At 46.9% G+C, this 13925-nt stretch overlaps 1 protein-coding gene and 2 pseudogenes across 1 annotated transcript; 2 read left to right on the forward strand and 1 right to left on the reverse strand.

Annotated features, from left to right (window-relative positions):
* Positions 1 to 1154: 1154 nt before the first annotated feature.
* On the forward strand, positions 1155 to 5972 carry LOC100844446 (ribonucleoside-diphosphate reductase large subunit). Its single transcript, XM_003564208.4, has 17 exons — positions 1155 to 1655; positions 1749 to 1810; positions 1902 to 1989; positions 2190 to 2453; positions 2532 to 2772; positions 2860 to 2936; positions 3143 to 3313; positions 3388 to 3480; positions 3589 to 3738; positions 3819 to 3905; positions 3984 to 4148; positions 4234 to 4353; positions 4555 to 4757; positions 4832 to 4981; positions 5068 to 5215; positions 5338 to 5430; positions 5528 to 5972. Exons 1-17 carry the CDS (start codon positions 1428 to 1430, stop codon positions 5630 to 5632), a joined length of 2445 nt encoding a protein of 814 aa, XP_003564256.1. The 5' UTR covers positions 1155 to 1427; the 3' UTR covers positions 5633 to 5972.
* A 1227-nt stretch (positions 5973 to 7199) lies between these two features.
* On the forward strand, positions 7200 to 7347 carry LOC112270261 (annotated as a pseudogene).
* Positions 7348 to 11081: 3734 nt separating this feature from the next.
* On the reverse strand, positions 11082 to 13612 carry LOC100840274 (annotated as a pseudogene).
* Positions 13613 to 13925: the final 313 nt, after the last annotated feature.

The following is a 13925-nucleotide window of genomic DNA, read 5'->3' on the forward strand; positions in this document are numbered from 1 at the left end:
CGGATTGAAGACTATGAAAGGATGTGGCAACGAGACGATGACTTCGCGAGATGCATGAAAAAGATCGTGGGGAAAAGATGAGGATATAACAAGCAAGGTGAAGGGATAGATCCACAATTCAGCTCCTAGACCATGTCAAAACCTGCCTGCTTTGACCAAATGCCAAAAGTATTTGTAGTAACTTAAAACGGGGAGGAAATAACAATGAACCTCAACATTTGGGTTTGTTTTTAGGAAATGAACTAGTAGACCCAATCGTCAAGTGCCACGTGGCATGCCCACTCAAACCGTCCATCAAGATTCAAATTCTTCGTAAATTTAGTAGTGATCGGAATATGTCCACCTTGAAATTTTGGACTAAATTCAAATTAGATTCAGGCTAGGTGAAATTTCAACGGAATTTCATCAAATCCAATGAAATTTCTTGAAAAAATTATACTCCCTCCGTTTCAAAATAAGTGACGTGGATACGAGAGACGGAGGGAGTATTTCTTCAGAAAATATTTTTCTTGGGGTACTTACAGAACCCAAAGAGGTTGTCGGAGTACCAAGATTGTGTAAAAGAACGTGTGCGAATCTTCCATTTTTTCAGATGCAAAAGAGAACGTGCGCGAATGGCGAATCTGAAGCTTCATTGGCTTCCGTACTGCAACCTCAAAAGAGTCAAAACGTCTTTCAAATGCTGTTGGGCTGCCAGTGCTGGCTCCTGGCTGCTGCATCTGCGCCGGCTTCCTCTTCCTTCTCCTGCACACTTCCTGCCCTGGCAAATTCGAAACTCGCATGCCAGATCTCAACGGTCGCCGCGCCATCTTCTCCGGCAAGAAACGGCTCGACAAGAACAAAGAGCCAGACCAATCATATCATACGGACGGTTCCCAAAAGTCCACGCCGCCGTCCGCCAAACCCGATACTCCGTTGCTTAAAAAAACAAAACAAATCCCCAAGAAAGAAACCAATCTTGCAAAGCACGCGGTTACCGGCCACCCTGACTGACACCCACGGACCACCTGTCAGACAACTTTACGCCCACGCGGTCCACGGTCGTGCCTCTCGCTGTCGTGCGGACCCCAGAGGGTCTACCGGCCCACACGTCAGTATCGTGAATGGTTCTGTGGTGCTCGCGCCTACCCCGTCTTCTCCTTCCCCAGCAGGCCAGCCAGCACCCACGAGGGCACGAGGCCAAAACCCGCGCGGGAAACGGCTCCCCTCTCCCGCGCGCCAAACCCGTTCCAAATCCAAAACATTTTTCCTCCAATTCTCCGCTTAATTATTGCACCGCCGGGAAGGGAAGGCATTTAAACCGCCCCGCGCGAGCCCCGAAACCCTAGTACTCAACCCCATCATCATCATCCTCTTACCCAGTCTCTGCCTCGGCGGCGGCGCGCACAACCTGTTCGACGGAAGGTCCCGGAGCAGAGGAGGCGGAGATGTACGTCGTGAAGCGGGACGGGCGGCAGGAGACGGTGCACTTCGACAAGATCACGGCGCGGCTCAAGAAGCTCAGCTACGGGCTCAGCCAGGACCACTGCGACCCGGTGCTCGTCGCGCAGAAGGTCTGCGCGGGGGTCTACAAGGGCGTCACCACCAGCCAGCTCGACGAGCTCGCCGCCGAGACCGCCGCCGCGCTCACCGCGTCGCACCCTGACTATGCCTCGGTAACGAATTGATTGCCCCCCGATTGGTTGGGCCTCCTCCCTCTCTCTTTCGATGCCTGCCCCCCCTGACGTATCTGTCTTGTTGTTCTCAAGCTTGCGGCGAGGATTGCTGTATCCAACCTGCACAAGAGCACCAAGAAGTCCTTCTCGGAGACGTGAGTGTCACCTGCTTCTGTTCTATTCGTGCGGTTTAGGATCGATTGGGTTTTGAATTGTGTGATATGGTTGCTGGCTGTGGATATGCAGGATTAAGGACATGTACTTGCATTACAACGAGAGATCTGGTCTGATGGCTCCTCTGATTGCCGATGATATTTATGAAGTCATCATGAAGGTGAGATGCATTCCGACAGGAAATATCCGATGATAACGGTTTGTATAGATTAATAGGGGAGTATTTAATTGTATTTAAGTGATCATAATATTATGATTATGTGATCTATTCCAGTGTTCCTGCTCTGCTCTGTTTAGTGTTTACTCCTTGATGTGCGTTGTGCCTTATTCGGTTTCTAATGTTGTGATATTTGATTCCAGAATGCTGCTCGCTTGGACAGCGAGATAATTTACGATAGGGACTTTGATTATGACTACTTCGGTTTCAAGACTCTGGAGAGGTCTTACCTCTTGAAGCTTGGTGGGATTGTCGTTGAAAGACCACAGCACATGTTAATGAGAGTATCAGTAGGGATACACAAGGATGACATTGACTCTGCCATCAGAACATACCATCTGATGTCCCAGCGTTGGTTCACTCATGCTTCGCCAACCCTTTTCAATGCTGGCACCCCAAGGCCCCAGGTACTGTTTAATGTGCCACCGGAAAACACATGTCCACTGTGAAGTTGTTTACTTACTGTTCCATTCTTCATGGTGCAGTTAAGCAGCTGCTTCCTTATTTGCATGAAAGATGATAGCATTGAGGGTATCTATGATACTCTGAAGGAATGTGCTGTCATCAGCAAATCTGCTGGAGGAATTGGTGTCTCAGTTCACAACATTCGTGCTACTGGGAGCTATATCCGTGGAACGAATGGAACATCCAATGGGATTGTTCCTATGTTACGTGTTTTCAATGATACTGCTCGTTATGTAGATCAAGGTGGAGGCAAGAGAAAGGGTAGGTTTTAGTGTTCTGTGGACATTTTTTTATGACAAATCCTGATGCCATAGTCTTTTGAAATTCTTTAAATCTTCTGAAAACCAGGTGCCTTTGCTGTATACTTGGAGCCTTGGCATGCTGATATTTTTGAGTTCCTTGACCTGAGAAAGAACCATGGGAAGGTAAAATGTCAACCCAACATTATCTAATCACCCCTACTTTTTTTTTGCTTTGAAATGGTTACTGTTCAAACCTTACCTGCGGCTGTAAAGAGCTTCACGTCTTGCATACAGCTTCTCAAGTCTTAGTTTCATATAGTACTTCCAGAAGGCTTTACCTGAAAAAAAACATTCTTAAAGGCTTGTTATGATGAATGCCAATTTAACAGGAGGAGAATCGTGCAAGGGATCTTTTCTTTGCTCTCTGGGTTCCTGATCTATTCATGCAAAGAGTACAGAATAATGAAGAATGGTCATTGTTTTGTCCTAATGAAGCTCCAGGCTTGGCTGATTGCTGGGGTGAAAAGTTTGAGAACTTGTACAAGAAATACGAGAGAGAAGTAAGATTAAAACTTTACTTATATGTATGGAGTTAAATGAGAACAATCGTTGGTAATCCACTTTCTGCTTTCAGGGCAAGGCAAAGAAAGTTATTCCAGCACAGACCCTCTGGTTTGATATTTTGAAGGCACAGATAGAAACTGGCACACCATATATGCTCTACAAGGTACATATGGTAGCAAACAAGGAGAACTTGCTTCAGTAATCTGGACTCTAAATTTTGATTTGGTAACAATCAGGTTACAACAATTAAGAACACAGTATTTATCTGCAGGATACATGCAATAGGAAGAGTAACCAGCAAAATCTGGGGACGATCAAATCTTCAAACTTGTGCACTGAGATAATTGAGTACACAAGTCCTGAGGAAACTGCTGTATGCAATCTAGCATCTATTGCTTTACCACGTTTTGTAAGGGACAAGGTATAATTTTCTTAGTGCTTGTCTGGATCCATGCATGTAGGTTGTATTCTTGTGTGACTTATGATAAACTTCTGTTGCAGGGTGTCCCTATAGAGTCCCATCCATCCAAGCTTGTTGGTAGCAATGGATCACAAAATAGATACTTTGACTTTGACAAGCTAGGCGAGGTTTGCAATAGATTCTACTGTAGGTCCTCATTTCTGTTCTGTCAGTGAATATTCTAATATACTTTTTTATTTTACCAGGTTACTTCAACTGTTACGTACAATCTGAACAAAATAATTGATATGAATTATTATCCTGTTGAAACCGCAAAAAGGTCAAATATGCGGCACAGGCCAATTGGCATAGGTGTTCAGGGCTTGGCAGATACTTTCATGTTACTTGGCATGCCGTTTGATTCACCGGAGGTACCTTTTCCCAGCTCGGCACTGGCACATCCGCACATGTTCTTTCTGGCTTAGCTGATATGTAACAAATGGATTCCTTTTTCAGGCTCAGCAGTTGAATAGGGATATTTTTGAAACTATTTACTATCATGCTCTGAAAGCTTCTGCTGAACTGGCTGCTAAAGAAGGTCCTTATGAAACATATGAAGGGAGCCCTGTCAGCAAGGTATTTTTTCTACAAATACCTTTAATTTTTTTTACTATTAGAGTCCAGTGTTAAAAAAAGATACTGTCTAATGTTTGCCAATTCATTTCTTTGGTGTAGGTTTCTGTTCAATTTTTTTTTGCAACTTTGTATCCACTTACCATAGTGACTGGGAAAGAATAAGTAATCTCCCTAAAATTTCTTTACCTACTTTCTTTGTAGGGTGTTATCCAACCTGACATGTGGAATGTAACACCATCAAGCAGATGGAACTGGCCAACTTTAAGGGAGACTATTTCTAAAGTTGGAGTAAGAAACTCACTTCTTGTTGCTCCAATGCCCACTGCTTCAACTAGTCAGATTCTTGGCAACAACGAGTGCTTTGAACCCTACACATCTAACATATACAGTCGGCGGGTTTTAAGGTTTGTAAATACAGTTGTAGTGCTCACATTCTGAACATGTGCATATGATTGATTTTCTTTAACATTTCTTCCAGTGGGGAGTTTGTCGTGGTTAACAAGCATCTTCTCCATGATTTGACCGAGATGGGTATTTGGACACCCGCTCTGAAAAACAAGATAATTTATGAAGATGGTTCTGTCCAAAAGATGGCAGAAATTCCTGATGATCTTAAAGCAATTTACAAGTATGTAGTTCATCATCCTTGCCTTATACCACTGGATGGAATTGCTATTCATGTATCTAAATAGCTCTACTCAATTATTGCACCAGGACGGTTTGGGAGATCAAGCAGAAAACTCTGGTTGACATGGCTGTTGACCGTGGATGCTACATCGATCAGAGCCAGAGCCTTAATGTCCACATGGAACAACCAAACTTTGCAAAGCTAACTTCGTTGCATTTTCATGCTTGGTCCAAGGTAGGAACCACTTCATTTTTGAAGCATTTTAAGTTTTATCCTCAACAGTTCTTATCCAGTCTTGCTGAAAAAGATCTCTAAACTCATAATCAGCTGTGTGCTTTAATCTTGGTAAATATCAGGGCCTGAAAACCGGAATGTACTATTTAAGAACGCGGGCAGCTGCCGATGCAATTAAGTTTACAGTGGATACTGGATTTCTGAAGGTGAACGGGGTATGTGTTCAGGCTCTTGGTTCCACAGCTGTTTCACTCTCTTTCCCATCCAGCTGCTCAAACACAATTCACCACGAATAACACATGATTTTTGCAGGATACTGATACGAAGCCAGCAGAGGAAGACGATGTTGAGGCCAAAATGGCGCAAGTCGCCTGCTCCTTGAACAACCGGGAAGAGTGCTTGGCATGTGGAAGCTAGATGCATCCACATCACAACCACATATTTGTTCAAACCAAGGCAGCATTACACCACCCAACCGGCTGATCATTGGGGTTGAATAATATGAGAAATGGGTAACTAATGGTGGGTATTGATTTAAGTCGAGAGCTTTTTATCTTATTGGGCAGCCCTTGGTCCCTGAGATGCCAGCATTGGCTTGTAGTACCATTGAAATGCATGGGCTGCCGCAGCTGTATATATGTATCATGCTTCATGTTATGATTTGTGCCGTTGCCATTTCGTGTATACATTAGTATGAAAATGCAATAGTCTAATGGTACGCAAATGCAATAGTCTGATGGTTTCCCATCTTTCTGTCTGTTTGACCATCATCCGGTTTACATTGCAAGTTTGGAACAAATACATCGCCGGCGTCTGGCATTGTCTGTCATTTTCCACTTTGAGCTCGTTCAAAACTAGGATTAGCTTGTGGACAAAATCTTCTCCACTGCTCGGCAAAGACTTACAGCATGTCGTTGCATAAAATGGAGTCCAATCAGGGAGAAACTGTACAATGATAAGGCTGGTATGAAAAGCGCTTCTAACATGTTTGAAAGCCTGAGATAGAAAGACGACACGGAAGATTGAGGAAGCACAAGGCCTCCGCGTCCAAACTGCCTACTCCATTGACGCATTTTATCTTATTCTCACTTCCGCTGCCGCCGCCACCTCCGTGATGGCGCCGAAGCGACCGACAAGGATGAACACCTAAACTGGAACAACCCACCTAAACTTTTCGAACTTTCATCCACTAGAAGTTCTTGACAACAGAACTCCCACGGACTGCTGCTGCTGATGAGCCCACGCAGGTCTTATTAGGCCTCCCTTCCGATATGATAGAATCTCTCTTCTGTTGTAAACACGTCCGTCTGAGATAAAAAAGACGTTTGACATGATCCCCAAGTTGTAATCCTAACCGTGTAACAATCCTTATAAATCCCTAAGCCAGGGTTTCGGCTCTAATCAATATAAAGCAACGCAGCCTCCTCCTGCGGGAGGAGATACACTTCCCATAACCTTTTTACATGGTATTAGAGCTGCCTCTTCCACACATCCAATCCACCGAAGAACAATGGCGTCCAGCTCTTCTTCCCTATCGTTCCTCAATCAACAAATCTCCGAAAAACTCACGCGCGAGAACTATGTTCTCTGGAAGGCGCAGGTGTACCCTCCAGTTCGCGGGGCACAGATGTTCGGCTATTTCGACGGCACCTTTGCAAAGCCGCCGGAAAAGCTCGAGATCCAGAAAGGCGGGCTGACCGAGAAGGTGCCCAACCCCGCCTACGCGCTATGGATAGCGCAAGACCAGCAGTTGCTAGGATACCTGCTGACCTCCATCTCCAAGGAAGTTCTGCCGCAGGTTGCCTCCATTACAAGCTCCCATGAAGTCTGGAAGGTACTCGAGGAGATGTACTCCTCTCAGTCCAGGGCACGGGTGGTTAACATCCGCATGACCATGGCCAATCTCAAGAAGGGCAACATGAACGCTGCCGACTACTTCAGCAAGATGAAGGCCTACGCCGACGAGCTAGCATCTGCCGGCAAGAGCATCGATGACGATGACATTGTGTCATATCTCCTAGCAGGACTTGACATCGACTACAACCCTTTGGTGACCTCGGTTACCTCTGCACTTGGTCGCAATGACAAAGTTTCCATTAGTGATCTATACTCTCAGGTTGTTAGCTTTGACTCCGGGATGGAGATCCTCCAAGGTGGCGGCGGCGGCGGCAACTTCCAGTCGTCCGCAAACTTAGCATCATGAGGGCGTGGTAGCTACAACAACCGTGGCAGCGGCAATGGAGGCCGAGTTCATGGCAACCAAGGCGGCGGGAATCAGCGCCAAGGTGGACGACAAGATCGCCCATAGTGTCAGCTGTGCGAGAAGTACGGCCACATCGTCCATGAATGCTGGCATCAGTACGACGAAAACTTCGTCGCATCAACAAGATCTGCTGGTTCAGCAACAACCTCCTATGGCGTTGACTCCTCAAACTGGTACATAGATAGTGGTGCCATGGACCACATCACTGGAGATCTTGACAAGTTGACCGTACGTGACAAGTATAACGGCAACGACAAGGTGCACACGGCCAGCGGATCAGGTATGACCATTAGTCATATTGGTAGCACTGTTCTCCCAACTTCCTATAAAAATCTTCATCTCAAAAATATCCTACATGTTCCAAGTGCTGCTAAGAGTCTTTTATCTTTGCATCGTTTAACTACTGATAACAATGCATTCGCTAAAGTTCATCCCAAAATTTTCTTGCTCAAGGATCGGGCCACGAGGAGGGTCATGCATCACGGTAGAAGCCGAGGAGGGCTCTACCCCCTCATACCATCGCAGCATCTTTCTCCACGCAAGCTAGCTTTCGGAGTCACCACACCATCCTCTACTAGATGGCATTATCGTTTAGGGCATCCTTCTTTTGATATAGTTCGGCGAGTTGTTAGAAATAATGAGCTTCCATGCTCAAAGGAGTCTCAAGTTGAGTCAGTGTGTGATTCATGTCAAAAAGCTAAAAGTCATCAATTGCCTTATTCTATCTCCACCAGTGCATCTTCGGCACCATTAGAGTTAATTTTCTCTGATGTTTGGGGACCGGCACCATGTTCAGTTGGTCCACACACTTACTATGTAAGCTTTATTGATGATTTTAGCAAGTTCACATGGATATATCTCTTGAATAAGAAATCAGATGTCTTTGTTGTCTTCTCCAACTCCAAAATCATCTCCATGCAAACTGATTAGGGTGGCGAGTACCGTAAACTGAATGAATTCTTTCAGAAAATAGGAATCTCCCACCATGTTTCATGTCCTCACACTCACCAACAAAACGGCTCCGCCAAGCTCAAACACCGACACATTGTCGAGTTGGGGCTAGCACTTCTTGCCCAAGTCTCCATGCCTCTAAAGTTCTGGGATGAAGCCTTCCTAGCAGCCACATATCTCATCAACGGACTTCCCACAAAAGTTCTCAACTTCGACATTCCACTCGAGAAATTATTCCATCACAAACCCGATTACTCATCCTTAAAAGTTTTCGGGTGTGCCTGCTGGCCCCATCTTAGGCCGTATAACTCACGGAAATTGGAATTTCGTTCTAAGCAGTGCACTTTTTTGGGCTACAGTGCTCGCCACACAGGTTTTAAATGCCTTGATGTCTCCACGGGCAAGGTCTACATATCACGAGATGTGGTATTTGATGAATCGGTTTTTCCGTTCCAAACTCTAAATCCTAATGCCAGAGCACGTCTTCGAGATGAAGTTCTACTTCTTCCATCCAGTCCTCTTCCTATAGGTCCACTGGGAGGTGACAGTGTTATCCAACATACTAATGATCATAATTCTAACATTGATTCTGCTAATATCTTCTCTGAAGAATTCGGTGCAGAAAACAGTGTGCAGTATGATTCTGCAGCAAGTTCAGGTACCGGCGCTCCCCTCGAGGAAGATTCTCCCGCCCAGCCCTCTCCTTCTGCGCCTGCATCATCATCGGATCGGACGCCCACCCCGACGCCGACCGATTCTGCTGCCCTTGCGGAGTCGTCCGCCAATCTGAGTGATGCACATGGTGGGGCCAGTGACGGGATGCCACCCAGCCCCCCCCACCACCTTGACAGCGTCCACATCGCACGTTGTGGCTCCGCCTGTTCCATCTCGCGCCCGTACACGCGCTCAGCATGGCATTGTCCAGCCGAAGAAATTGTTCCTCGGCATCATCCGCTATGGTCTCGCGTGCACCACTGATGAACCGCGTGACCTTGCGACAGCCCTGGCAGATCCAAAATGGAAACATGCCATGGATGAAGAGTACAGTGCTCTTCTGCGCAACAAGACATGGCATCTTGTTCCCTCTCCACAAGGTAAAAATGTTATAGATTGCAAATGGGTCTATCGCATCAAACGAAAACCAGATGGCTCCATTGACCGCTATAAAGCTCAATTAGTAGCAAAAGGCTTCAAGCAACGGTATGGCATCGATTATGAGGACACATTTAGTCCTGTTGTTAAAGATGCTACTATCAGAATTGTGCTTGCTATTGTTGTTTCCAAGGGTTGGTCCCTACGGCAATTGGATGTACAGAATGCGTTTCTCCATGGTGTTCTAGAAGAGGAGGTCTATCTCAAGCAACCCCCAGGTTATGAAAATAACTCTTGCCCAGCCTCTGTATGCAAGCTGGATAAAGCCCTTTACGGACTCAAGCAAGCTCCTCGTGCGTGGTACTCTCGGTTAAGCACCAAGCTTGTTCGTCTCGGTTTTTATTCCTCTAAATCAGATACATCTCTGTTTATTTTCAACAAAGTTGGCATCACAATATTTGTCTTGATCTACGTTGATGACATCATTGTCACTAGCTCCTCTGAGCATGCAGCTGCAGCTCTTCTCAAAGATCTTCGGCAAGATTTTGCACTCAAGGATCTTGGTGCGCTGCATTACTTCTTGGGGATCGAAGTCAGGGGGAAACAAGGAGAACTCCTTCTCACCCAAGAAAAGTATGCGACTGATCTCTTGTGCAAAATAGGTATGCACCTGACCAAACCGAGCCCTACACCATTGTCCCCTACAGAAAAGCTATCAACACATTCGGGAGAGACACTAAATGGTGATGATGCCACAGGGTATAGAAGCATTGTTGGGGCATTACAGTACTTGACCCTCACTCATCCAGATATTGCATTCTCTGTTAATAAAGTTTGCCAATATCTTTATGCTCCTACCACTGAACATTGGACTGCTGTTAAGCGGATTCTCAGATACATTAAAGGCACTATGAGTCTTGGACTAACATTCAAAAGATCACAGTCTCTATTACTCAGTGGTTTTTCAGATGCAGACTGGGCAGGTTGTGCCGATGAAGGAGATCTACTGGAGGGTTTGCTGTATTTCTAGGTGGAAACTTGATATCATGGAGTGCCAGAAAACAAGCAACCGTCTCCAAGTCAAGTAGGGAAGCTGAATATGAAGCACTTGCAAATGTGACAGCCGAGATAATATGGGTACAATCAATACTCAAGGAATTGGGGGTGACTCAGAATCGAGTCCCCTGTCTTTGGTGTGACAATCTAGGAGCGACATATTTGTCAGCTAATCCAGTGTTCCATGCGAGAACTAAACACATCGAGACTGACTTTCATTTTGTTCGAGAGAAAGTAGCTCAGAAAGAACTTGAAATAAGGTTTATTTCTTCGGAGATCAGTTGGCAGATGGATTCACAAAACCGCTGTCGATCGGGCTGCTGAAGAAGTTTATATGCAGTCTCAACTTAGTAGGGCACGTTGAGATTGAGGGGGAATGTTAACAAGAAGATCTTCCGATAGGATAGAATCTCTCTTCTGTTGTAAATGCGTCCGTCTGAGATAAAGACGTTTGACGTGACCCCCAAGTTGTAATCCTAATCGTGTAACAATCCTTATAAGTCCCTAAGCCAAGGTTTCGGTTCTAATCAATACAAAGCAACGCGGCCTCCTACGGGAGGAGATACGGTTCCCATAACCTTTTTTACAATGCCTTGTCTTGGATGCATTCCCCAGTCCAACTTTCAGTGAAGCACCACGACGCATCGTAGAGCTTGGCCCAGTCGCAAGTTTCATGGCCATCCCATAACCAAACACGTCCATATACGGACCTTGTAGGCACGCCAACAAAAGGCCGAGCAGAGCCCATCTCACCGGCCGATGTCTTGGACGCATGCAAATTATGCAGCTCGTGCGGCTCCGCGAGGAAAGCGGCCGGCAGCTCAGTCAAGGAGTCGGCGGCCGTCGTCGTCCGCTGGAAATTTATGAAGTGCACTATGCTCTCCATGAGCTTCTTGCTCGTGGCACGGAGAGGGCTGTACAGATGGAACCCGTGGTCCTCGCCCTCCGACTCCACCAAGATCACATCGTCGTTGCTGCCTCCGATCATCATCGACGGTCGGCGCCAGCAATAGCATATCCGGTCAGCCAACCGTTGCCCGCGTTCCCTTAGCATGTCCTTCCCAGCCACGGCCACAAGCACACGCTTGCACATCAGCGACGAGATCTCCTCTGCGGTCGGGTCAATCCGGGGATCATCATTGCCAGCCCGGCCCGCAGTTACGTACGGCCAGACCCGGTCAAGCCACGTCAGAAACACGGCGCCGGCCCCACCCCAGTCAACTTCTCGGCAGTCGGTCAACTCCCTAGAAATATGGCTGCACGACGACCAGCCCTTGAACGTCCATGGAACCATGTTGGCTGGCACGCACGGCCGTGTGGTAAGCGATGTTGCCGCCGGCGCTGTCGCTGGCCACGAACACCAGTTCGGGGTCCGCGTGGTGGGCCAACCATGGGTCGGAGAAGGACGCGGCCCACCGGAGCACGGCCCACGCATCGTCGTGGGCCGCCGGCACGGGGTGCTCGGGGGCCAGGCGGTACTCCACGGACACGACGAGCGCCCCGGCCGACGTTGGAGGCCAGGCTGCCGTAGTTGCGGTATGTGCGGCAGAAGGCGCTCTCCGTGCAGAAGCACACCCGCCGTGGATGTACACGACCACGGGGAAGCTTGGTTATAACCTTGTTGGGGGCGGTGATACGGGTGGGGAGGAAGAGGCGGGCGGAGACGCCGGTGGCGGCGTCGATGATGACGTCCTTCGTGTTGGATTATGATCCAAATTCCCAGGGGTCCGGCCCAACTTCCGGCCATTCCAGGTGCCGGAAGTTCCGGCCCAACTTCCGGCCGAACCTCCGGTTGCTCTATGTTACTTTTCAGGAAAATGCGGAACTTGCTGCGGAACTTCCGGATATTCAAGAATTAGCGGAACAATTGGTATCAGAGCCCTAGGTTCCGTGTAGGGTTTGCGACATGTCTACCTTGAAGTTCGATCTGCCGCAGCTGGACTACACCACACGATTCTCGTTGTGGCAAGTGAAGATGCGGGCGATTCTCGCCAAAACTTCAGATCTGGATGAAGCGCTTGATTCCTTCGGCAAGAAGGATGAAAAGGAGTGGACTGCCGAAGAGAAACGCAAGATCGTAAGGCTTTGTCTTTGATTCAACTTCATTTGTCCAATAATATTTTGCAGGAAGTGTTGGAGGAGAAATCCGCAGCAGCCCTGTGGCTGAAACTGGAATCGATCTGCATGTCTAAAGATCTAACCAGTAAGATGCATGTAAAGATGAAGTTGTTCACCCATAAGCTGCAAGAAGGTGGATCGATAATATCTCATATAACTGTTTTTCAAGAGATAGTTTCTGACTTGCAAGCTTTGGAGGTTAAGTATGATGATGAGGATTTAGCCATCTTACTCTTATACTCGTTGCCTAGTTCCTATACAAATTTCCGTGATTCAATTCTTTATAGCCATGACTCTCTAATCTTTAATGAGGTTTTAGAAGCACTTAGACAGAAAGAAAAGATGAAGTCTATGGTGCAGACCGATGGGTCGTCGTCAAAGGCAGAAGCTCTGCAGGTTCGTGGTAGGACCGAGCAGAGGAACAACAACTATGGCAACCGAGATAAGAGCCGGAGCGGAAAAACTCGTTCAAAGTCCCGTGGAAAAGATAAGTTCTGCAGGTATTGTAAGAAAAATAATCATGTCATTGAAGATTGTTATAAACTGCAGAACAAGGAGAAAAGGAACGGTACCTACAAATCGAAAGATAAGTCCGATGGTACTGGTAAGGCCGCTGTCGTTTCCACCGACCGCTCTGAGGGCGAATGCCTCGCTGTTCTTGCTGCTTGTATTTCATGTGATGATAAATGGATTCTTGATATAGCATGTTCCTTTCATATTTGTTGTAACAAGGATTGGTTCAGTTCTTATGAGTCTGTGCAGACTGGAGATTTTGTGCGTGTGGGCAATGACAATCCTTGTCATATTGTTGGCGTTGGGTCCATTCAGATCAAGACCCATGATGGCATGACACGCATGTTGAAAGAGGTGAAGCAGATACCAAGCATGACAAGAAATTTGATCTCACTTAGTACCATGGACTGTGACGGGTACAAGTACGCCGGTGGGCGTAGACTCTTGAAGGTATCTAGAGGTTCTCTTATTCACATGATAGGTGATATGAATTCTGCCAAATTATATATTCTTAGAGGTAGCACTTGAGAGTTGTGCAGAACAGGTGGAGCATGATAGTGAACCGGCCACATATAATGAAGCTGATGTTTCCGGCAACCGTGTTAAGTGGTTGTCTGTCATGCAAAAGGAGATGCAATCTCTTGAGAAGAATGACACATGGGATGTTGTGCCCTTGCCTAAAGAAAAGAAGGCCGTTCCCTGCAAGTGGATCTTCAA

This window comes from Brachypodium distachyon, chromosome 1 (genome assembly GCF_000005505.3).
Source record: "Brachypodium distachyon strain Bd21 chromosome 1, Brachypodium_distachyon_v3.0, whole genome shotgun sequence".
In the NCBI taxonomy this organism is placed as follows: Eukaryota; Viridiplantae; Streptophyta; class Magnoliopsida; order Poales; family Poaceae; genus Brachypodium; species Brachypodium distachyon.

Bases quoted from the DNA above. Each gene is read 5' to 3' on its own strand.
- LOC100844446 (XM_003564208.4), top strand. From the start codon at position 1,428: ATGTACGTCGTGAAGCGGGACGGGCGGCAGGAGACGGTGCACTTCGAC. The intron at 3,314-3,387 runs GTAAGATTAAAA...TTCTGCTTTCAG, and splicing joins ACAAGAAATACGAGAGAGAA to GGCAAGGCAAAGAAAGTTAT. The intron at 4,982-5,067 runs GTATGTAGTTCA...TTATTGCACCAG, and splicing joins GATCTTAAAGCAATTTACAA to GACGGTTTGGGAGATCAAGC.